This window comes from Buteo buteo, chromosome 2, assembly GCF_964188355.1.
Source record: "Buteo buteo chromosome 2, bButBut1.hap1.1, whole genome shotgun sequence".
NCBI classification, from domain to species: Eukaryota; Metazoa; Chordata; class Aves; order Accipitriformes; family Accipitridae; genus Buteo; species Buteo buteo.
The window spans coordinates 51,627,079-51,649,915 of NC_134172.1; the positions used below are offsets into that span (position 1 = coordinate 51,627,079).

Below are 22,837 nucleotides of genomic sequence, written 5' to 3' on the forward strand. Positions count from 1 at the left end.
GATATTTTTATAAAATAAAAAGTGGAGCCCTTCATGTCTTTATTTTTTTCAGGTGCTCAAAAATGGGCTCCGTCCTTTCCTGGATAGTTTCAGCATTAGTAGTGTAGTATCCAAATTACATCCAAATGTAATTTGGCTCTCAGCCGTCACCTATAGAAATCAGTTGTCTGATGCAAAGCACTTATAATAGGGAAGGTCCACCATTTAAACTGGCTGCACAAATCACTATTTTTTTCCCCCAAAATTGAAACAATACAGGTTATCTGAGGGCAGAGTTTCAAACAAAACAAGCCATGCCAAGGACTTAGCTTCTCACACATCTCTGGGACTCCATCTCAGAAGTGTTATTTGCCTTGGTTTTTCCTCTTCAGACCAGCAACCAAATCTGAACCACAAAGGGTGACTACAGGCAGAGAACAGGACAAAATTGTCATTCATACCCATGCATGTATGTCACAGCACTTCTGATTCAGTCCCCCACAGGATGGAGAATGTCATGTATTAAAAACAGATTTTCAGATTCTTCCAGTACCTCTCATGGTTTTATATTAATTTTGTGAGGTGTTTTTCTTGTAGGTATGGAGTTGCAGGCTGTGGAGAGCAACCTCACTGTGACAGGAGTCAGGACTGCTGTGGACTCTGGCGTTAGTAGGGTTAAGTTGCAGAAGTATGTTTTAATAAACATTTTCCTTTCTGCTTAGGTATCAATGCTGGAGACAGTGTATCTGTTACAAGTGCAGTCATTTATTATTACCCATCACTGTAAATGGTAAAGGTGATTGTTTGGCAGGTGTAACACAGCATCTGGCCATATCTCGACTTAACTATATCAGCTTCAGCTTTGGCAGCCAGCTGGAAAACTGGAATTTAATCAGAAAGCGCAGGCAAAGAAACCTGCATATAAATGTAAACTGATGCAGCTGTATTGTTCCAATGGCATTTAAAAGCCAGGAAGAAAAGCCCTCACTGGCTCTTTCCAAGGTACAGTGGTGCCAGTCAGGATGAGAGGCTGTCTTCTGCCAGCCAGCCTCAGTTACAAAGGTGTAACTCGCCTGCCAGGGCCTGCATGCCTGCCAGGAAACCATGGCCTGGTTGCGATAGCCGGAGAGATGGGTGTGAGAGATGGAGAGATGCTGGCGGGGCTTGATACTTAAGACCATAACGAACAACTCTCAAGGAAAATGTATGTGGCTGCTCTACAACTTCTAGGTGCTGTTGTTTTCCTCTGAAATGTGGGGGCTGTAAATGGTCTTGGCAGTTTTTAAAGAAAATTTCTGACTCTCATTTTATGTTCAATTAATGTGTTAAAGAGAAGTAACAAAGAGGGTGTTGGGGGTTGCCTTCCTGACTGTCTCTTTCTTGCAGAAGGACTTCGCTTTTATCTCTAGGTTGCAGCAAAGGCAGAGCAAAACCACAAACTCCCACTCCAGCATGTTAGCATTCAAACAATTACTTTCTTTGCCTTCATGTCTGTTTTTCTTTTTTCTTCAAGCTCTGCCTTCAGTTAGGATTAGTGAGGCCTGTGTTGGGCCTACTTCCCGAAGGTACTTCGACACATACAGAGGTTAAAGTGCCTAAGTGGTTTCCTGCAGAACAAAGGCTATTTATGCCTTTGAATAGGCTGCTAAATTAGAGCGTTTGTGCAGTTCTTCCCTTTTAAAAAACAACACTGACAAAAGCCACACTGTTCAGCTTCTGCTTTCTGTGCTCCAGGCAGATGCGTCTTGCTTAAGAGCAGACAATGAGAGTAGGATGTACCAACACCCCAAGTACAGCATCTGGCAGGTGTCTGGGTATTTGAAATCAAAGATGTAGGGGTGGAAGGAACCTCAAGTTTCCAACTTGTTGATTTCTACAGTGTCTGCTGCCGTCTGTCCAGTGTTCCCCTAAAAACTTCTGTTGAGGAAGATGCTGCAACCCTCATCTCAGGGCTTTGCTGCCGTAACAGAGAAAACATTTTCTAGGATGTCTAATCCACAAGACTGCCCAAAGGGAGCTCTGGAAGACTTCCTCAGTCCAGCCTGGCTTATGTTAGGGATAAATATCCAACAGCCTGAAAGCAGCAAGGCTGCACAGTTCCGCGACCCTTGGTCCAGTCAGTATTGAGGCTGAAAATGTATTCCCAGTCAGCATGCGCCCACAGAGCACACGCATACACCACGTATACGCACATGTATGTGGCCAGCCACACACATCACAGGCAGAGCACTCACAGAAACACAGACAACACCAGCAGCCTCATCTTGATCCCCTCTCTGGCTGAGCAGGATGAAGGTCTGCTAGTGAGAAAATATATATATATATATATATATATATGTATGTGTGTACTTAGGTACAAGGTGGATTCCTCCAGCAGCCAGGCTCAGACACTCAGTCTGCCCAGTAGCTGCCCCTGAATCCCAGTCTCCCCAGTTGCTGGCACCTGGCCATAGGAGTCCCACTTTACTCATCAGAGTAGTGGGAGATGTGTGCCAGGTCAGTGGGGATTGTATTGTCATTTCCCTCCTGATGCTTAAAAATATACAACATGTGTCAGCACTCAGGTTTGGTAGAGTTATAGATTTAATGTAAGCAAAGATCTGACAGGTATGGAAGGGGGTGCTGGAGAGAGTGAAAATTGCTGAAAAATTACTGTGGTAATGAAATGGTTCAACTGTTGAGTATGCAAAAGTGAACTAACCTTGACAGCAGTATTTTCAGATTAAGTACTCATCTGTGAGGTTTCTGCTACTCTTACATGTGGCAGTAAAATGGTAGTCACTTGAAGTGGCACACTTAAAAAGACCAGGCTGGGAGTGCTTCAGGAAAGCCTCCCACATCAGTGTTATGCTATTGTAGTGACATTAATTGTGAAATATTTTGATGTCTGATGTGAATCACTCATTCATACCTGTGGGAATGAGACTTTGAAAACTGCAGGAAGAATGCATGAGGCTTACTGAAATTCTGTATATATCATGAGAGAAAGTACCCATTCTCATCCTGTACTGTCTAGATATGCCATGAAAAATTTTTTTGAAAGGGAGGTAATCATTTTGCCTTCTATCTTGCCTCTACTGTGGCTTCGCGTGGCCTTAGCGATGTTGCATGAAGGAGAGGTAAGCCTTGCTTCCCTTAAGCTTACCTCAGTGAGCGTTAGCGATTTTGAGATTGTAGGGGCTGAAGTCCCACTGTGATTGCACTGGGGGGGAACACGTTTGCTGGGTGACTGATTCCTTTGGGCATACTCCATAGCTTGTTTTGCTGCTGAATATTCCTGTTTTACTGCTAAATTTCACAAGAATACTTGGGTATAGAGCACTTTTTTTGCTACCGAGTAGTGTAGATCTATCCAACAGACAAAATAAGCAGCAGAAGCACAGACAACTTGACAGAGAGCAGAGGGGTGACAGGACAATGATATATCGGTGTAGGATAAATGATCCTCTTCAGCTAGATGCCTTTCTTGGCTCTGCCTGTGTGTCATGCAGGGCTCATCTCCCTCAGTAAGAGGAGCCACTTGTACTGGCCGTCAGTGGGAAAAAGCTCCCACACCAGTCGGCAGCCACCATGCCCCCCACCCTGGTTCAGAGTTCAGAGGGAACCCTTGGTGGGGCTGGCAAGGCTGTCAGGGCTGCCTGCGACCAGGCCAGGGAGGTTGCTGCTGGGCAGTGGGAAGCAGTCCTCAGTCAGAGTCTGTGGTCACAAAGGACATCTCTTTCTAATCTTCTCACCAGCCCCTTTGCTTTCATACAGCCAGTTAGGAAAGGGTAGAGAAAATGCTTTTGGACACTGGCTCATGCACTGTTATATCACTTACTGTACAATTTTTTCAGTACAACAGGAGCCAAAGTTCAGCAGCCTTGAAGATGCCTCTGAAATCTTTTTGTCAAAGCTTTAACGGAGGTCACCAATTTTAAGAAAAAGGCATGGAAGGCAGGCACAGCAGTTTACAGTTTGGGCTTCCTCCTTCATCATTTTTGTACTTGAAAGAGAACCGTAGCTGTTATCCTCATGTAAAGGTTTGAAATAAGGAGTAAATTTTCATATATTTGTCTGGACTCTTAGATGAGTATTCTCCATTCTGCTCTTACCTGGTTCATGACAGTTCCAAAAGACATCTAATTTACTCTTCTCCCTGAGCGGCTGCACAATTCGTTGTGTGATCAAAATGAGGGTAATAAAAAGCTGCAACAGGAATGCATACATAGCGATTTTTCTCGTAGCTACATGCATAAGCAAAGGTTCTATAATGTACATTTAGTAGCTGTCTCCTTCCATGTCGATACCATATTAGCCTGCAAACCCTTGACCTGGACCGAATGGCTGGTTGCTATGGCAACGGGTTGCATAGTAACAGGTTTTGTTCTTAGGTTGAAATAATCTTGCTTCTCTTAAATGTGACTTTTGAGGAGGTCAGAAGTTGTTCATCAGATGAAACTAGGAAAGTTTTTTCAAAGGAGAGGCAAAAAGGTTGATGTTCAGCAACCTGAGCATCTGCTGAGAGATATTCTTTGTTCATGGCAGTGAAGAAGGTAGTCGGCTCCCCCACCTTCTCCACTTCATTGAAGCAGAGGTCAGCAGCTCACCAGAAAAAAAATCAGTTCTTGGAAACAAGATGACTGTAGGAGCTTCAGGGAAATTTGTCTGCTGTGTGACTCCCAGTCCCTGCTAAAGGCAGTAGGTAAATATTAACAGCTTAACTCCAGTAACCTTGAAAGTTTCTGAACTTAAAGTAAGCCCCAGCTCTCCAGCTGGACTGCTTCTAAACCTCTGCTGACCTGGTCCTGATTCACACTGGAGCCCTTTATGAATCTAAATTTTAAAGAATTACAACCATATGCTTCAGAAGAGCAGTTTTTTGGCTTTTTGATGGCTCTGCTTGGCGAGGTCCTATGGGAGAGTGACCTGGGGGGCAGAGGGGCTGAGGTTGATCTACAGGGCTGACCTCCCCATAGCGCAAGCAGCCCACTCCAGTGTGCTGCAAGCAGAGCCAAGCATGGCAGAAAGCCAGCGTGGATCAGCAGAGACCTCCTGACTGAGCTCAAACACAAAAAGAAAGTGCACAAGCTGGGAGGGACTATCCACAAGGAACACGGAGACAGTGACCAAGCTTGCAGGGACAGAGCTGGGAAAGGCAAAGCTCAGCTGGAGCTGAAACAAGCTATGGGAAGGGTTTACTCTGGGTACGTTGGCAACAAAAAGGCAGCTGAGAAAATATGAGTCTGCTGCTCAGTGGGACCAGGGTGAAGGAAATTAAAGGTACTTAACGCCTATTTTTGCTTCAATTTTCACTAGTAAGGTCTGTCCTCAGACCTCCTGGGTTTCTGAGTCTGCTAACAGTCTGTGAGAAGGTAGCGTTACCCACAGTAGAAAACAGTGATATAGCTCTTGAGCTAATTGAATGTACAGCAGCCCCTTGCACCAAACAAGGTGCATCCAAGGGCCCTGAGGGACTTGGTTGATGTCACTGTGAAGCCCCTTGGTGATCAGGGGAGGTTCCTGGTGACTGGAAAAGGGCAAGTATTGTGCTCATCTTCAATACCGTTAAATGTCCTTATTAACCACGTGGATGATAGGATGGAGTGTGGCTTTGGCAAGTCTGTGGATGAAATCAAACTGCGGGGAGTGGACAGTACACCAGAAGGGCCTGGGCAGGCTGGAGAAATGGCAGACAGGAACATCATGAAGTTAAGGCAAGGCAAATGTACAGTCCCTTCTCTAGGGTGGAATAACCCTGTGTGCCGGTACAGGTTGGACACTGCCTATCTGGAAAGTCAGAAAGTGCCCTGCAGATGCTGGTGGACAAGTTGAACCTCAAGCCACAGTGTGCTCTTCTGGCAAAGAAGGCCAGCCAGGTCCTGGACTGCATTAGCAAGAGTGTGGCCAACAGGACCTGGCTATACCTGCAGTGCTGTGTCCAGTTTTGTGTACCCCGGTACAAGAAATAAGTTAAATACAGGAATGAGTCCGGTGGAGAGCCACCAAGATGGTCAGGGGGCTGGAGCAGATGAATGAGGAGAGGCTGAGGGAACTGGCTTTGTCCAGCCTCCAGAAAAGGAGGGTAAAAGGTGGTATTATTGCTGCCTATAGCTTTCTGATGGGAGGATGTAGAGGTGCTGGAGTCACAGTCTTTTGGGAGATGTGCAGTGAAATGACAAAAGACAACGCAGGAAACTCTGAGTAGATACTAAGAAGAAGTTCTTGCTGTGAGGATGGTCAAACGCTGCAGCAGGGGCCCTGGGAGGTTGCTGGATTCCCATCCATGGGGACAGTCAGAACTACATGTGAACCTGGTGTGAGTGAGTGGGGTTTGGATCGGGTGACCTCCAGGGGCTCCTGCCAGCCGAGATCATTCTGTAAGTCTCAGTCTCTTTTCTCTTTGGCCAGGGAGAAAGTTGAATATACCTGAGAGCCCAGACCAGGACTCTGCCGGTGGGTGGAACTGAAAATGGGTTGTGTGGTTATGTTACCCTCCTTTTCCCCTCTCTGCCTCTGCCCTATACATCTCTCTTCCCTGGTAAGCAGTGTCATCATGTTATACCCCAAATATTTGGTAATGACATGTCACTGTAATCCCCCTAGAGAACTCTTCCAATGTCATTCATTTCTTCTTTTATATTAAACATGCTGCTGTGTGTTTTACCCTTGTACCCTTTTGGCATGTGTAAAGTAAGCAGGGTTCAGCACCAACAGGAATATATACATAGGCAGGAGCTTATAGAAAAACAAAATCCAGATATGATGTGTGATTGGATTTCTTTTTTTCTTTGTGCCAGTTGATGTAATTTCTTAGCAGCTGTCAACCTCTAGCACTGTCAGAACAGTCATTTATGGCTGTGCTGCTGCATTGTGATCCCGTCAGACAAAAGGCACAAGGAGGAATGAAGTAGGGTTGTCCATTTTTCCATTTAAGTTTTGGAAGGATTTGAAGGGCTGCAGCCAGGTAGTGGAAGCAATTGAAAGCGTTCACTCAGGTGAAGGGATCGGCAGTGCAGGAAGGAAAACACCGAAACAGAAGAAACAGGGTTTGAAGGGATGCTGTTGTAGGATAGAAGGAAGAAAAAATGCAGAGGGGCTGACGGCTTGGTTTTAGGCCATTTATCCTGTAAACCTTAAAATTACTTTACAAAGTGTTGCTAGTCCTCACGGTGGTGGAACAGTGCAAGTTTGAAAGGTTACACTGGTTGCCCAGTGCTTCCGCAAATCAATAGCAAATCATAAAACCGAAAGTCGAATTTATTACCGGTGGCCCAGCAGCCTGGCCAGTAAGCACAATACCTGGCTTGTCCTCCATATGATGCAATTGTGGCAGGGATGTGCTTTGGGGAGATGTAAATCTTGAGGACATGCCTGCTTGTCATTAAAGAGATGGCAGAGCTTTCTTCATGCATGGAAACGTCAAGCAAGCATCTTGACCAAATTATCAGATGGTTGGTTGCATCTTGACATTGTAGGAAGTGCCTGTGGTTACATGGGGGAAGAAAAGATGCTCTTTGCTTCCTGCCCCAAAGTATTCCGGCTATGCTACATTGCACTGCGAATGTCCGTGTGGCAACCCGGGGCAGGCTGTACTGCAGATGCTCAGGAAGTCAGCAGGGTTTATATAAAGCTCTGCTGGGTTTGCAGAACCTTTTGGCTCCTTTCCAGCGTGGAAGCAGTGATATAAATAGAAGAATGTCTCACTTTTGAAGTCTACCTTCTATTCATGGAAAGTACGAATTTTGTGCCGAAGCTGTGATATAATAGCTGTTAAATAGAAGTCTCAAGACCGGTCCTATGACAGGCTGAACCGCTTGACCACATTTCAATGGGATGCAGGCGAGCTCAGTAGCCTATAGCATCACATCTCTGTTAACTGCTTGCTGACATCTGAATAAGGTTTGGCTGTATGAAAGCAGGGTTCAAGAGTAATCTATCCTCCCACCTCCCCTCCCAGCTGCTCCTCTCCCTGCTAAAAAGAAAAAAAAAGAATGTTGCTTTTTTTTTCCCTTCAGTCAGATTAACAAAATGTTTGGGACAGTGGTGGTTGGAGTTGGAATTGCTGGCTTAGCACGAATCCGAGACTTGATGAATCCGATGCCTTCCAGCCCTTCTGAGCACCTGAAACTCTTTGGATTTGTATCCAGGTTAGAAATCTCATCTTAGCATGTTTAATATGTATATTGTAATGTTTCTTTCTTCTGGTGCACATGCCTTTCCATGTGGAAGGCTATTATTTGAGGGGGGCAGAGGATGAATATCCAGAGTTTTATATTTCTTTTATAATTAAGGCTATCTGAAAAGGGAAGGTTTATGCAAACTTGCCTGTCATTCTGAGTGGCAGCTAGGAAATGAGCACAGAAAGCTTTCTAAGAGGGAACAAATAGGTTACCTTCGTGAGATACCTTGCAGAAATGACTAAAATAAAAGCTGAGAGATGTTCTTGCTGTAGGATCTGTGTGATAAAAAGGAATGCAATTCTGTCTGACTGAAATTTCCTATAGGTTTAGGATGGTACAGACAATAATTACACTAATGAGCTAATGTCTGCATGATGTTTGTAGAAGTGTTTAAAAAAAAATTTAAGAAATTTTACAGAGCTTTAAAAAAGTTTTTTTTTAAAAAACACGTGTTGTAAAGCTCCTAATATTACAACTTCATCATAAAATTCTGATTTTTTTTTTTAATTTTTTTTTTTAAAACCAGGTACTGAACCTGTAGATGTCTTTAAAGAAAATCCCATAATTTAGTACATACATTAAGGTTGGTTCTTAGAGAGCAAGAGTTTTTCTCACTAGCTTGGAGCTGTGGAAATTTAGTGTATACCTCCCGCTGAGCATTCCTGCTAGACTGTCTGCCCCATAACAGCAGGGCATAAAGGTTTTAAATAGTTAGGCAGTACATGTATGGATCTCAGACTGTGAATTTATTTTTCCAGATAAACTTAAATCATGCAGTCAGGGTTGTTCAAGACTGAAAGGACCTATTAGGTCACCCAGTTTATCTCCCTGCCAGATACCCTCTTGGTTCCCTGATGCCTTTGCTAGCACTATTGCTAGCCTTGAACAACACTGAAGATAGGGTTTCCACTATTTCTGTTGAGATACAGTGCTGTCAAAATGCACGGTTCACAAACAGCATGCTTGGATATGTTGCCTTGCTCTTTGTATTCCAATCACACACAAACATTACCTGTCTTTGCTTTCAAGTCCTGCTTGTGGCCTACCCTTATGGCCTCTGTCACCCATCCTAACATTGTCAAGGTGTCCACTCCAGTCTTTACTGATGCAAAGAGCTTTTAGGGGAGTGTGTGTGTTTCATTTTCAGGTGGAGCTGTGCTCAGGGTGGTGGCCAAGAGAGCCTTCCCCTTAGTACTGACATGGTGTGTATGTTGCAAGGTGTGAGCCATCATAGCCAACCATCTGCTTTGTCCCTCTTCTGCTTGTCCCTTCTTGTACTTGTATGTGGCACGGCCAACTCAAGTGCTTTTGCCCATGTTGTCCAGCATGTTGGGGAGAAGTTCTCCCATAGGAGCAAATGTCTCCCTTCAAGTCACTCTTTTAAAGTGGCTCTTTCATAATGGTGCTTATTAAAAAACAAAACATCAAAACTAAAAAAAAGCAAAATCAAAAAGCACTTTACACTTCAATAGGAGGATGTCTTCTGTACTAATACCGCCACCTACACACTGACCCATCTGTTTTGTTCTTTTGCGCACTCCACTTCTGTCTGTAAGTGCTCATGCCCTTCCTGGGTAACAAGCTGCCTCTGTTCTACCCTGGTTGAGCTCAGTGAGACAGTGGTCCATGGGAACAATTTCTAGGTGCTGCTGCACAATATGCAGTTGGGAAGAATGGACTGTGACAGTTATGCTCTGGTTGTATTTATGCTAAATACTCAGGAGAAGTTTTGGCAATATTAATGAGGCCAAGCAGATTAGCCTGGAAGATGCTCTAAGAAGCAAAGAGATCCATGCAGCCTTCATCAGCACAGAGAACAGAAGCCATGAAGAAACCATCAGGTATTGTGAGGTGTTTTTTTTTTCCCCTTTTCCTGCCGTTTCCCCTGTAATTTAGAAGCATAGAGGAGCTGTGTAAAGCTGTTGCAGGAGCAGATGTAGACTCTGGAGAAGAAACTGCCAGACTAGAAGCCCGAAGTGAATGATAGTGAGTTCCCCAGAGCACCCAATAAGCCCTGGAAGAGAGTAGGATTTAAGATGCATTAATTTCCCAAGTAATTCCAATTGCGTACCTCTAGGCCTGTGTTTGATGGACAGGCATCTTAAAACAGGATTCAAAGCCTTTCCTCACAGTTTATATAGAGGAAGGGCACTCTGGTGCCCCACTCCAGCCACTCAAGTGTCTGGAAGTTAGAAATCGCAGTGCTCAATGCTGCAGCATTTTAGTGACTTGCTGTAGGTGAGTGAGGGAATTCTGTGGAAAAAGGAGAATTAAAACCCAGCTGTCCTGGTGTTTAAATGTGTGATGTAGCCACCACACCATCCTTGCTAGGAGACTTGCCATTTATTTCTGTTACTCCGCATTGTGCATTTCTCCATATGGGGCTGACTGTGGGAATGAGACGCGGTTTGTGCAGTGGAGAGAGATGATTATGATGATACACTTTTTAAAGACTGGTCTTGTATCCCTTTCAGAATGTTTTTAGAAGCTGGGAAACATGTCCTCGTTGAGTACCCCATGGCTTTGTCTGCAAAGGCAGCCCATGAACTCTGGGAGATGGCTGAGCAGAAAGGTAACACATTTGTTCTCAAGGTTGTAAACAGTATTACCTATCGGGTAGCACCAAAGGTATCAAACTCAAAGGCAGGGCTCCAGTCTACTATTAATCATGACATACATGACACACCTGTCTCGGAGATGTGTCAATCTAGGATTTAAGACGTGTGCCAATGGGAGAATAAACACACAAATATTAATCCTAAGAGTAAGGTACATTTGCTCTGACAAAAGCACTGGTCTCTGCTTGTGACACTGAGAATGCAGTTAGAGAAGGGAACTTATGTCACAGTGATAGTAAAGCACTTAATGAGTGTAGCCATTGGACTTGTGCACTTCCCTGTCCTCTCTCTCCCTGAAAATAAAACAAAACAGCTCCCCTAGCTTCTAGTGTTTGTGGTGTACTGGTCACACACAGTTGCTCATGCTACTGTAGGCCAGCGAGGCATCCCTGTCTGAAAGACAGCTTGTCTCTAAGCAGAATCTCTTTATTTCTGGCAAGTGTGTGGTCCCATCTCTGCGGTGCCAAGGGTCAGAAGCTGGCGGTTCAGTTGAGGCCAGTGGGGATGTGTGGGGCTGCAAGGAAAAGAACAGTGCTGGGTAGGAGCAGAGTGCAAATCGTTTGGACAAGTTGTACTATTTATACCACTACTTAAAAATTTCCTTTGTGATGTTTGTCCTAAAACACCAGAGGTATAGGATTTCTGCTTTGCTGTTTCCCTGTACCAATGCTACTTAACTGCCTTGTTGCTCCCCAAATGGATTCCCGTTTAGCAGAATTTATGCCTCTTCTCTTGAAGCAGCAGCAGTTACTGTCAGCAACCTAAACTGACTCTCCTGGAAACCTTCCAGAAAAACACATATTGAATGAGGACCACATTCAGTGTGTATTGGATAGCCTCTACTCCAAAGTAGCGCTATTAATTGCAGTGAAGGGAGGTACTCTTTTAACATATTTTTACAATCTGGGTCTGAGTATTACGCTATTTTTTCCCCTCCTTTTTCTTTCCTACTACCCTGGGAGGAAGAATGCAGAACAAGGAAATGTGGGGGGAAAGAGGCGAAGAATTAATCCGTCTTTTACTTTGAAGACTCATGTTTCAGCCTTAGTCGGGTATTGGGTTTCATTACAGAGTTTCTGTTAAACATAGTGGCTACTGTTCCTGTAGTCTCTATATTTGTTGTCTCCTGAAAATCCTTAACCCAGATTGATGCCTCAGCGCAGGGCCCATGTTTGATTTTCTTCCTGACATCATTTTGCCAGCCACGCGTGAGAACATTTCTAAGTGAGTTCCCACTGGTGGCTGGTGAAGCCTTTACTCCTTAGACGTGCATTTGATTCACACAGAAAGCTCTTATTTAATCTGCCCTGATTTTTGGTGTGTTGTTTGTTGGTTTTTTGTTTTGTTTTGTTTTGTTTTTTAATGGCAGATAAAGTACTCCATGTGGAGCATATTGAACTTCTGACTGAAGAGTACAAGCAGCTGAAAAAAGAGGTGGCTGGGAAGGACCTCGTGAAGGGAACATTGCATTTCACAGGTCAGTAGCTGTGAGGAAATCAAAATCTATCTGGATTTGTCTGCCTGCTCCACAGGGGTGCCAGTCCTTCCAGGCTTCATCCAGTTCTTTGAGACAAAAGTCTGTCTATAAACTGACTAGAGACACAGGTATCATCAGTTCTGGATATTTCCATAAAATTACAGAACTGTCTGGAAAGCACCTTTGCCTTAACAGTTGTCTTCTATGGACTGTTGCTTTGCTAACCTCTTTCTGCTATCTGATGAAGAATGCAAGCCCATGCCTTGTTGTATGGAGGAGGAAGCACTTCGTCATCCCTTCTGTACTTCGGTGGCAGTGACAAATTTCTCATTTATATTCATCTCAGAGAGGAGGATGAGGTCTGAGGAAGTGTCCTGATTTCTAACGGGGACCTTTAGTCTTCCATACTGGTGTTTGGCCCCAGAAGAGCTGGAGAGAGATTTTCGAGCCATTGTTTTCTCCCTGCTTTATTCCCTTGTCGAATCCACATATACTCTCCTACCCTCAACATGTTCTGAAGGGTTTGTTGTATATGTACTTTGTGCAGCCTTCTCTGTCATAGCTCACCAACTGATTCATTTCAAGGTTGACCATGTTCGTTGACTGTCCTACTCAGTCCATCCACTCATGGCATTTCTACACCTTGGTCTTTAAGCCTGCAACACTGCAGTTTCTTCAGCCTTTCCTCTGCAGAGGACATTGTTCTGTTTCCTATTTCTCAAGACTTTCTGTTTCTGTCATACCAGGTAGCGTCCTTGATGAAAGCAAAACAGGATTCCCAGCTTTCAGTGGAATTGCCCGACTGACTTGGCTAATTGACCTCTTTGGAGACCTCACTGTTACTTCTGCCACCAGAGAAAAGCAGAAGGATAAGAGTTATTCCAGAATGACTGTTCACTTTCAGACAGCAAACAAGAAGTGAGTAATGGCCGTGGCAGCAGATGAGCCAGGCTCTTCGGGTATTGTCTGCAGGAGTTCTGCATCCTCTTTTTCTCTTGCGGAAGCAAAAGAGATGGATGCTGGCATGAAAGTGTACAAGAGAAACAGACCTGAAAGTGCATTCTGTAGTAATCACAGTAAAAAGAGACACCACCAAACAATGTCTGCTGAAAAGCACAAGAATGTTTAAAAGCTCTTTTCTGATGTCTGAATGTAGGAATGGGCCCATAATGCATTTTCCCATGCCCAAGACTGAAAGACCCTTCTCTCGTACTCTGAAAAATTGTTCAGAGGCAGTATATTTTTTGTTTAGCATCAGACATTCTAACTGTACATTGAAAGCTAACCTTTCTTCAAAAGTTGAAAATATATGACTGTTTGAAAAGGTAATGCACTAGTTATAATACTTAGCTTATAGCACTATAATTCTTGTGCTAGTATGTAGTACTAGCTGGAGGTTAAGAGAAAATCACACATTTCGAGCAGAAGTATAATAAACTACTGAAAGGTCAGCGTGCAAAGTTTGCTCTTGACTAATGCATAATCTGCAGTCCTGAAGTTTCCTCAATTTATCCTGAGTAGCACAACAGTCTGTTTCCCATTTCTTGTCTTTTTGCTTTTGTTGCATGAGTGTGTCTGAGTGAGAATCCAGCAGCCAGGATTACTTGTCATTTTTTCCAATCATTGCACTATGACTTTCTTGCAGAAAACTCTTTTGATGATGCATTTTATAATAATGAGTTTGAGCTCCCTTTTATTAGATTATAACAATAGCCTTGCTATAAAATAGTATATTTTTAAATATTATATGACAATGAAGTAAGTCATCAGTGTTTCGTACTGTGGATTGAGTACTCAACTTGGTCCAAAGTCTGGAAACTCTCCAGTTTGGTCATTGTGGGGCATCTGCATGGAGGTCATGTCCTTTCAGATAGGTTGAAGTTACTTATGATGACAGTTTCCTGCAACAGATGCAACTTGAGAATTGTCTGACATGAAAAGGTACAGAGAAGTTACCCAAGCTCTATGTATTTCCTAGGAGGTAGGAATGGTGATGGAACAATTTGTTCCTTTCTCTTCACTCCTGTTTTCCTGTTTTCCACATAGCACGCTCTGCCTTTGAGACAGATGACCCCCTCATAGGCATATGACAAGAAACATATGAGAAGACTAGGGAGAGCAGGGGAAAATAAGACCTCATGGGAGAATATTCTGGCCTAGCTTGCTTTGTAATAAATTACCATTTTGTCGCACCTGTACTGCTAGAATGCTTAAAACAAAACCCCAAGAAACCCAACAACAACAAAAAAAAGAAAAAAACACCAAACAAGAATGCTTACCTCTTTAAGAATTTTAGATAAATGTTTAGTTAATAAAAGTAATAACCTAAAGGACTAGCTATTTGGGGAGTGAATAATCAGGGCTTATTTGAACTGTTCATTTCACCGCAGGTCTAGTTAAGCATTTTAGCAGCCAGTCCTACAAAGTCCACTGCAGTTTATTGTGGGATTAGCATCTTGTCTTGGCAATCTTCCTCTCTCTTTAAATAAAACATAATTTCCAATTCCTTTTAAAATGCACTTGTGAGAAGACAGAACTCTGTATACAAACTCTGTTTACCCTCTTAGCAATCTGCCAGTAACACGAGTAGCTGTAAAGATCTATGTAGAGTGAGATTTTGAACTAATTCCAGCAGGTGGAACTAGTGGGTGGCTTAAACATTTCCCTTGCTGTCCTGTCTCCAAGGTAGTCCTTAGTCGCTATATGTGATATTTGCTAGATACAGAACCATTTCTGGATTACTGGTTTTTTCCTGCTCTACACCACTAACTGATACCTGTTTTTCTTAGCCCACTACTAACCTTTTGTATGGGTCAGTAAGTGTTTTGTCACCATAAGCGTTTTAATGACCTCAGGGACAGTCAGCTTTATGTCTCTGGGATAATTTATCCCGTCTGGAAAGTTACATAGCGTTCCTGTATTCTGTTCAGTGGTGGGGCTGTATTTCCTGCTGACCTTCCCTCATTGACGTCAGCGGAGTTACAGCAGTAGCGAATTTGGCCCACTCTCCATCAAGTAAAGTTATGGCCTGGCAGTCATGGTGGTGGTGGTACAGCTCTAATTTGCCCAACCTTGATTTTGCTGAAGGATGGGAAAGGTCTGCATCTTTCCTGAGAGCAATCTCGTCCTTTTTGAAAGACATGATTACACTAACCTTGAGAAATCAGGTTAATTCAGCCTTGGAAAATACAGCAGGTGCAGAATGCAGCAGCCTGTGTTCTGCTTGTTAAGCAGGGATTTGTGCAAAGGCTATAGTCCGTCTCTGCTGCACAGCCCACACTGGCTGCTCATCTGTCCCTGGGTGGATTTTGGAGGTGTGTGTTAATGCCTGACGCCCAGCTATCTGAGAGATGACCTCTGCCTCTGTTGTGTTTCCAAGACAGTTGAGCTGACAGCCTCTCTGTGATAAAACATTGAGCAATCCAGGAAAAGCCAAACCTCTACTGACAGCACAGCTGGTTTGGGACTGCAGTTCCTGTCCCAGGATTACAGAGCTTGGATTCAGTAAATGTCAAAAATTAATTTTTTTGTGCGAGCTGGAGAGATAATGATTTGGGCAATGTCTCTTTTGATGTTAACTAGGGGTAGCATCTAATTGTCTAATTCCCACCCAAGGTAAGGTACCCCTTTTTGATTGCATAATAAGTGAAAAATATTGGCATTTTCAAAGTGAAAAAGATGATGTTTAAAAGAAATTCAAGACATTTTCTGAACACATATTCTCACAATAACCATTTGAAATGATGTTTTTATTGAGATCTAAGCTTACAAAATCTAAGATAGCTTCAAATTTAACATCCATAGAAAAATCACGTAGTGCATGAGTTCTGCAGAAGTTGCTGTGTAAAATATTAAGCTCAGTGGACCCAGAATTCTTTCAAGCATGCAACCAGCTTAATTATTCTGCAGGTACAAAGGGTGTTCGCTTCATTTTGGTTTACTGAGCTAGCATAGTCCAACTAGGGCCACTCATTATTTGAGGAAACAGGGAATCAGAAAAGCAGAAACTCTCTTCCAATCTCTGAATAAAATGTAGCTAGGAGAGCTCAATCAATCTGAAATCTGGAAAGACAGAATAACCATAGAAAGTCAGGGTGGTTTCTTCACTACAGATAGTGCTTGCTTTGTAAAAAGTCAGTATAAAAGTGGTTTTTTAGTGTTTGGTTAAACTTTCTTTTTCTTCTTTAACTGTCCAACATATTTAATGTGGCTTTATTCAGCTACTAGAAATGCTGGATTTGTTGCTTTTAAGTAAAATTACTAACACTGCTAAATAACTAACTACATCAATAGCCAGATAATACTTTGATGCAAATCTTTAATGAAAATGGGTAAACTATCTATTAAAAAAACAGCAGGCCTTCACAATTTTCTGACATAAAATAAAAACATGTTTCTTAAACTACAAAATTGCTTAAATAATTTGCAGACTTGCAGCATATATATCTTTATAGCAAGAAAGGGACTAATTTTAGTGTAGAAGTGTAGGGTTCGGCGTTCGGAAGATCTCGCAATGTCACGGAAAGTTAGAGGGTTAGTCGCAGCCTTGTGATGTACCTGTAATCCCGCCTCCCCTTGTTAGTGTAAAAGGAATTAACTGCGCAATAAAAGGCGGGAGTTGGCGCTCACACTGTGTGTGTTATCTGTCTCTTTCCCTGGTCCGGGCCAACCAGTGATCTAAGCGTGGCACCTTGATATGTAGCGAATGCTACATAGAAGTTGTTGTTAATTAAAAATTAATACGTTTTGGTTACCAATCTAATAGAATCAAACTCTCTTTGGGAAAATAACTTAAAATCCAATTGCAGAAGAAGACAAATCTATTGGTAAACCCAACATTTTCCTGCTCACTGATCTATGTCAGTCATTTTAATCACTTTGATTAAATTCTGCCTGCTCTGCATGATTGTGCTTCTGGTTCAGTGGCTTCCTCAAGCTAGAGCAGAAGAAGATATACACTTGAGCCTGATCATTGGTGTGCATCTGCTCTAGATCACCCCAGGGAGGTGACCCTGCATTGACACTGCTTGTCTTGGATCACACTGCAGACTCCACACTATTACATGGTGGAGATCTTTGCCTATGCCTGCCCAGTGGATTCTTCATACCTGCCAACCTGAGATAAAGCAGCTTTGAATAACAGTGGCTTGAACCCTCTGTGGCTGTTTGCTATCATAAGAACATAAAACCGGCTCTGTTGAGTCAGACCAAAACCCAGCTTGCTCAGTGGCCTGCCTCTGACCGAGGTCAACAGCTGGCACCTCGGGGAAGGAGGATGAGAACACAGAAAAGACCGAGTGATATGGCCCTCAAGCATCCTTCTGGCCTGCAGTGACACATAGCCTTGGGACTTCCTGAAACATATAGTGTCTTTGCATTTATTAGTCCTCTGAGGATTTTTTTCTGGTGCATTCTTGCAGGCTGTGATTTGGGTTTGGTTTTTTTCTCCAGTTGTTTTATTCTGTTCGATCAGATTCATCTGGCCATGCTTAATTTGTAGGGTGTGTGTGTCCAGGTGAGCAGTATAGATAAGTGAAGAATAATTGATACAGTGATGTGAATATAGAAACTGGATCCTAAAGCATAAAAGATGAGAGGTGCAGAATCATTAAGCTGAGTGCTCTGCAGAATGTGTTCAGGGTAGACTGACAAGGACTTTCTTTTCAGATCTAATGATATTGAAGATTTAATGGGCAGTACTTGGAGACAGAATTTTTTCTTCCATGCTGTTGATGCCCTCATAATTTGTGAGTGGCAGACTAAAGTGGGCCATAAAGGACTGTGGAAGGGCCATCAATAACCAAGTAAGAAAAATAATGTGCATGCTCTAAACACAGGCAGTAGTGAGTGCTGATGAATGAGCTGCAGAAAGGTAATGGCACGGTTTAGGCAGTTGATGAAAGAGCAGGAAGGGAGGATTGTGGCTGTGGCTGGTGTTGAGGACAATTCCTCAAAGCCTCTGGCAGCATTTGCAGTGTTGCGCCAGGGAGTCTGTTAAGACCCCTGAAGTGATGCAGCATGTCCCATGGCTCCTCTTTCCTCAACCAAGCTGGGAAGTTGGTGAGGAGGGTGCAAGGACTTGTGAGCTATGCCAGTCAATAGCCAACAGCACCAGTGCTTGGCCTGGAGATTGTACCTATCACATTGGCATAAGACGGGACTTTGCCCCGATTAAGAAAGACCTGCCTGAGAGTCTATGTAGCTGAAACAGGCAAAAGTGATATCTTCTGGTGTAATCTCTAGGATCAACTCAGTGGTCCCAGTAAAGAGGAAAAAACTTATTTGAACAGTACAGAGAGTACAGATACTAGTGTCTGCCTGAGTGAACTTGCCGTCTGCCCAGCTCATCCTAAAGGGGTGGTGTTCAGTTTGCACAGTAGCACCTGGGTCGTCATTATGTACCTGAGTGATGTAAATTTATTCTTGCTGGAGGAATGACTAGACATAAAGGGCCTCGTGAGTTTAGCTGTGATTGAATTATGCACAAAATATTTGGATGTTTAACTGCACTTTTCATCCAAGTCCACAAACAAACAGATTAAACTTCCCTCTTCCCTGTGAGATGGCTAGACATTGCTGGCTTCACTTTGTGTATAGGGAAAACAAAGCTGGAGAGAGCTTAGATGGTGTGCTGAAAGTCATGGCATGAAGCAGTGACAGAGTTAAGACTATTACCCGGTATTCAACTCTGTAACCACAAGGCATGTTGGTCAGAACATGTTACCTGAATATGCAATGACTGAAATGTAAAAATGGTGCATTTATTAGGGCATTTTCTGTAAATGCTGAGAAAAAAGCATAAACTAGAACTGTTGATTCCATTTCTTCATGAATACTCTTCTTTTTCTCTCCTCCTCCACACTAGACCTCTGACTTGGATTGAAGAAAGGGGACCAGGGATGAGACGTGAGAAGAAAATCAACTTCTGTTTCACAAGTGGTTGCCTGGAGAACTTCCCTCAAGCCCCAAGGTCTGCTGTGGGCCTTTTCATGCAGGATCAGAACCTTTTTGCCAAAAAACTGCTGGGCCAGGTATCCAAGGAGGAGCTCGCTGCTGAGAAATGGCGAATTTTGCGGTGTCTTGACCTTGCCGAGGTGATCCAACAGCACTGTGAGCAGCCAGAGAAAATCTGTTCCTGAGGCTGCTCTTAGGGAAGGCGGAACATGGCAGACGGGAAAGCTGTAGGGCTAGAGCTCATTGTGGCCATCAAGCAGTTGCTATTTCTGTTTCATTACCTTCTTTTTGACTAGTTGAGAATCCTAGGCTCTCCGGGTGGGTGGAGAGCCTGGGCTATACCCCGTGCCTTCTGGTTTGTGCCAGAACAAAGCAACGTTACCCTGCTCCGATGCATCGCCGTCCATCCAGGCAAATAGGACCCCCCCCCAGCAGCAACAAGCTTTCCTGTGATTCAGTTGGAAATGTCCCTGAGAGCAGATCCTGGAGGACTGCAAATACTAGATATGATTTTCCATGCTGAGGGTTTTTTTTCCCCCTCTAGATATGTCTGAAAATGAGATGTGTCTCATTTAGTAGTACTCATGTAGTATTATCTAGAAAGAAGTATTAGCTAGAATGAAGTTCTAGGTGAGTTTTCCACCTCATTATTTGATCTGCAGAACTTGTGCCACCACAGTCCTGAGCTTTTCTTCCAGATGCCCTGAAGTGTTCTGTGTGTTTGCTCTAATTGGTTGTTGTGCCTGTTTGGGATTTTTTGTTGCTTTTTGGTTGTTGTTTTGTTTGTTTTCACATTGGAAACCATCTACTTTCAAATAGAATCTATGTTGGTATCAGAATAGAAGAAATATCTTGGCTCTTGATAGATGCTATGTTGAGTTCACTCAGTTTCTGTGGTGCCCTGGGCCAACATAGAAATCTTTTTCCAGCAGAGATTAGAACAGTGCATTAAACTGATGCATTGCCTGCCTGCTTTCTACTGAATCTAAACATTTTTCTTTTTTTGTACTGGAAGCAGCATATTATTGTCCTTCATTTGTGTTCTGTATCTAATTCAGGATACGAACAGATCACTGCTAAAAGTAATATACATCCTGCCTTTAAGAAAAAAAAAATTAATGCACTCCTGGAAACAGTGAAATTCATTAGAACTGGTGATAAAATTAGAATAGAACTGTAGAAAATGGAGCAATTTGCAAATGTAGCCATGCAGTTATGGCATATGACACCTGTGGGGATGGGTCTTTAGCATTTTACAGTAGTCCCAGGGTCATGTATGATGACATTATCACTTCCTTAAAGAAGCATTTTAGTTTTACGAGAAGCCTAAACAGTGCACAAAACTATTAATAATTCCTCTGTTTGCCTTTTACTTTCTAATTACAGCATCTGTTGGTGCTATATTAATATAGCAGCAAACTTCAGTCTGTGCAGTTGTTCTTCCAAACACAGAACCATCATTTCTTTTCTACATTATCAGTTGGGCAATTTTTTAATAAAGGAGCATATATGTTGTGAATGTATACATAATTACAGCCAGTCAATATTGATGGAAAAAAAGTCTTCCTTTGGGTAGATCATGTTCATTCAGGCAGTTCAGTTAGTTGGAAACAGGGAAGGAAAGACTGTGTATTTCTTCCCAAATCAGTCAGTTCTTAGGAGGAACTGTAGCTTGATATGTGAATGAATTCTGTGTGTGAAATTTGTTGAAATCTACTTTATCTGTTAAAATCAGTGAAAACCCTCCTATTGACTTCAATGGATTGAAATCCTTGTGGGCTGGCAGCAGATTTGTGCAGGCAGATTGTGCACTTGTCCACCCAAATGGAGCATTCACAGGGACTTTACCAATGTGATGGACATTGCCTGGGCAGATCTGATGCTGTGTGAGGGGGGGAAAAAGTGGGTTTGTGGCAAAATGCAAAAAGTCCACCTGGGATCGGAATGAAATTAGAATCTGCTGTGTATATCTACCTGCTATGTATGAGAGCACGAGCGGTGCTGTTCCTTGACAAACTCCTCAGCTGTGAATATGGGGTGAATACCGCTTGTCTACATGCTAATTCACAATGAGTAGCTGGGGAGGGAGGGGGGGTAAAGGGAAGGGAGATTCACGCTCCCTATCTATAGGCATCAAAATTAGCCACCACATCTCCCTGGGCACACTCTGCAGTTGCTGGCAAGAGCAGTATTCCTCTAAGAAATGGGGAATGAATTCACAGGAGCTCTGTAGAGCAGCAGTATAACATTGTGCAGTGAATCACCCTCTGGAGAAGCTTGTTTCTATAGAGAGTGTCTGGGGAAATTAGCTGGTTAATTTGAGCTAGGAAGGCAGATGCCTAGAGCTGGATATCTTGTGTTCTTCTCCATCCTCCTCCCATTCCTCCCAGCTAACCTGCTTGCCTATTGCTGTCTGCCCTGCTCCTGGGAGCCAGCAGCATTCAAATGGCTTTTCCCTCAGCCCTGTGAATTTGCTGAGGCACTGCGATGGTTTGTATATGAGAGCTACTGGATGTCAGACTTCAAACATACATATTGTTTAACCAGATGTCGAACTCACCAATAAAATATTGGAGCTCTTAATCATTCCTTTTAGTTCCTGTTGTCCTTCATTAGCAGTTCCCATTGCCTGTGCTGAAAGTGGCTCTGTCCTGACCGGTTCTTTTCCCGCCATTCACTTGTTGAGCCTTGTGAAATCCTGCCAGCGACTACAGGCTGCGATCCTATCCTAAAGCCCTCAGCTGTCTCCCTCTCCTGTTTCAAAGTTTTGAATACAAGTGTAGTGGGGTTTGTGACCTTATCTCAACTTGTGAGCCCGCCCACAAAATTCCTGCCCTTCTGGTCCCATCTGACTCCTGCACAGGAGTACTGGCAAGTCTAAATCTCAGCTGTATGCTTTCAGTTTCCCATTCAACAACTGGTGTATTTGAGCAACCTTTTTGAATCTGCTAAGTAGAATCTGAAACAAGTATTGAAATGGGATTTCTTGTGGTTTTAATAAACTGCTTTACCATAACAGTAATACTATCAGAAGAGTTTTTCAGATAGTATTTGGCATAGCCTGAACCCAGTCAGTTTCAGAGGTGCAAAGGTATGAAAAGGTAAGTATAGTGTGTGACATGGGCAGGTTAGTATATCATGTTCTTTGGAGGTAGCTGCTTTTCTGCTCCTTCTGCTGGAAATCACCCTGCTCCTGTGGAACACCGTAGGAAGTTCACTGCAGTACACTTTAACTCTGCCTGACGCTATGGAGTTGTTACAGAAAGTGCTGTAATGCAAAAAGCTCCTACGTGAAGGAGGGATGCTCAGTTTGCTGACATAGGCTGAAGCTTGCCTCTGGCAGATGAGAGGCATGGAGTCACTAACTGCACCACACTAGCTGAAACCTGGAAGAGGTGGTTTGATCCAAAGGCCTTTTCAGAGGGCTAGAGATCAGGGGAATGGAAAATTTCCAAAGAGCAAAAAACCTAGCTATTGGTATGAGGACTTACAAAGGTGTGTGGGGAGCTCTGGCCAAGAGGGAAAGAAGGTGGATGTGATTTTGGGATCAGGTGTTTACCTGAGAGCCTGTTCTGTCAGGGCTGGGAATGGGGTCTAATTTAACTGTGTGATTACAGAGGACTGTCAGGAACAGTATGGGAACATGG

At 43.3% G+C, this 22,837-nt stretch overlaps 1 protein-coding gene across 1 annotated transcript; it reads left to right on the forward strand.

Moving 5' to 3' along the window:
* The first annotated feature begins 548 nt into the window (after window positions 1-548).
* On the forward strand, window positions 549-21,776 carry BLVRA (biliverdin reductase A). Its single transcript, XM_075054597.1, is given in 9 exon segments — window positions 549-667; window positions 4,507-4,645; window positions 4,647-4,663; window positions 7,977-8,108; window positions 9,863-9,982; window positions 10,616-10,713; window positions 12,129-12,236; window positions 12,983-13,154; window positions 19,102-21,776. Coding segments are annotated over 9 exon segments (1,149 nt in total). The 5' UTR covers window positions 549-578; the 3' UTR covers window positions 19,376-21,776.
* The last annotated feature ends 1,061 nt before the right edge of the window (window positions 21,777-22,837 follow it).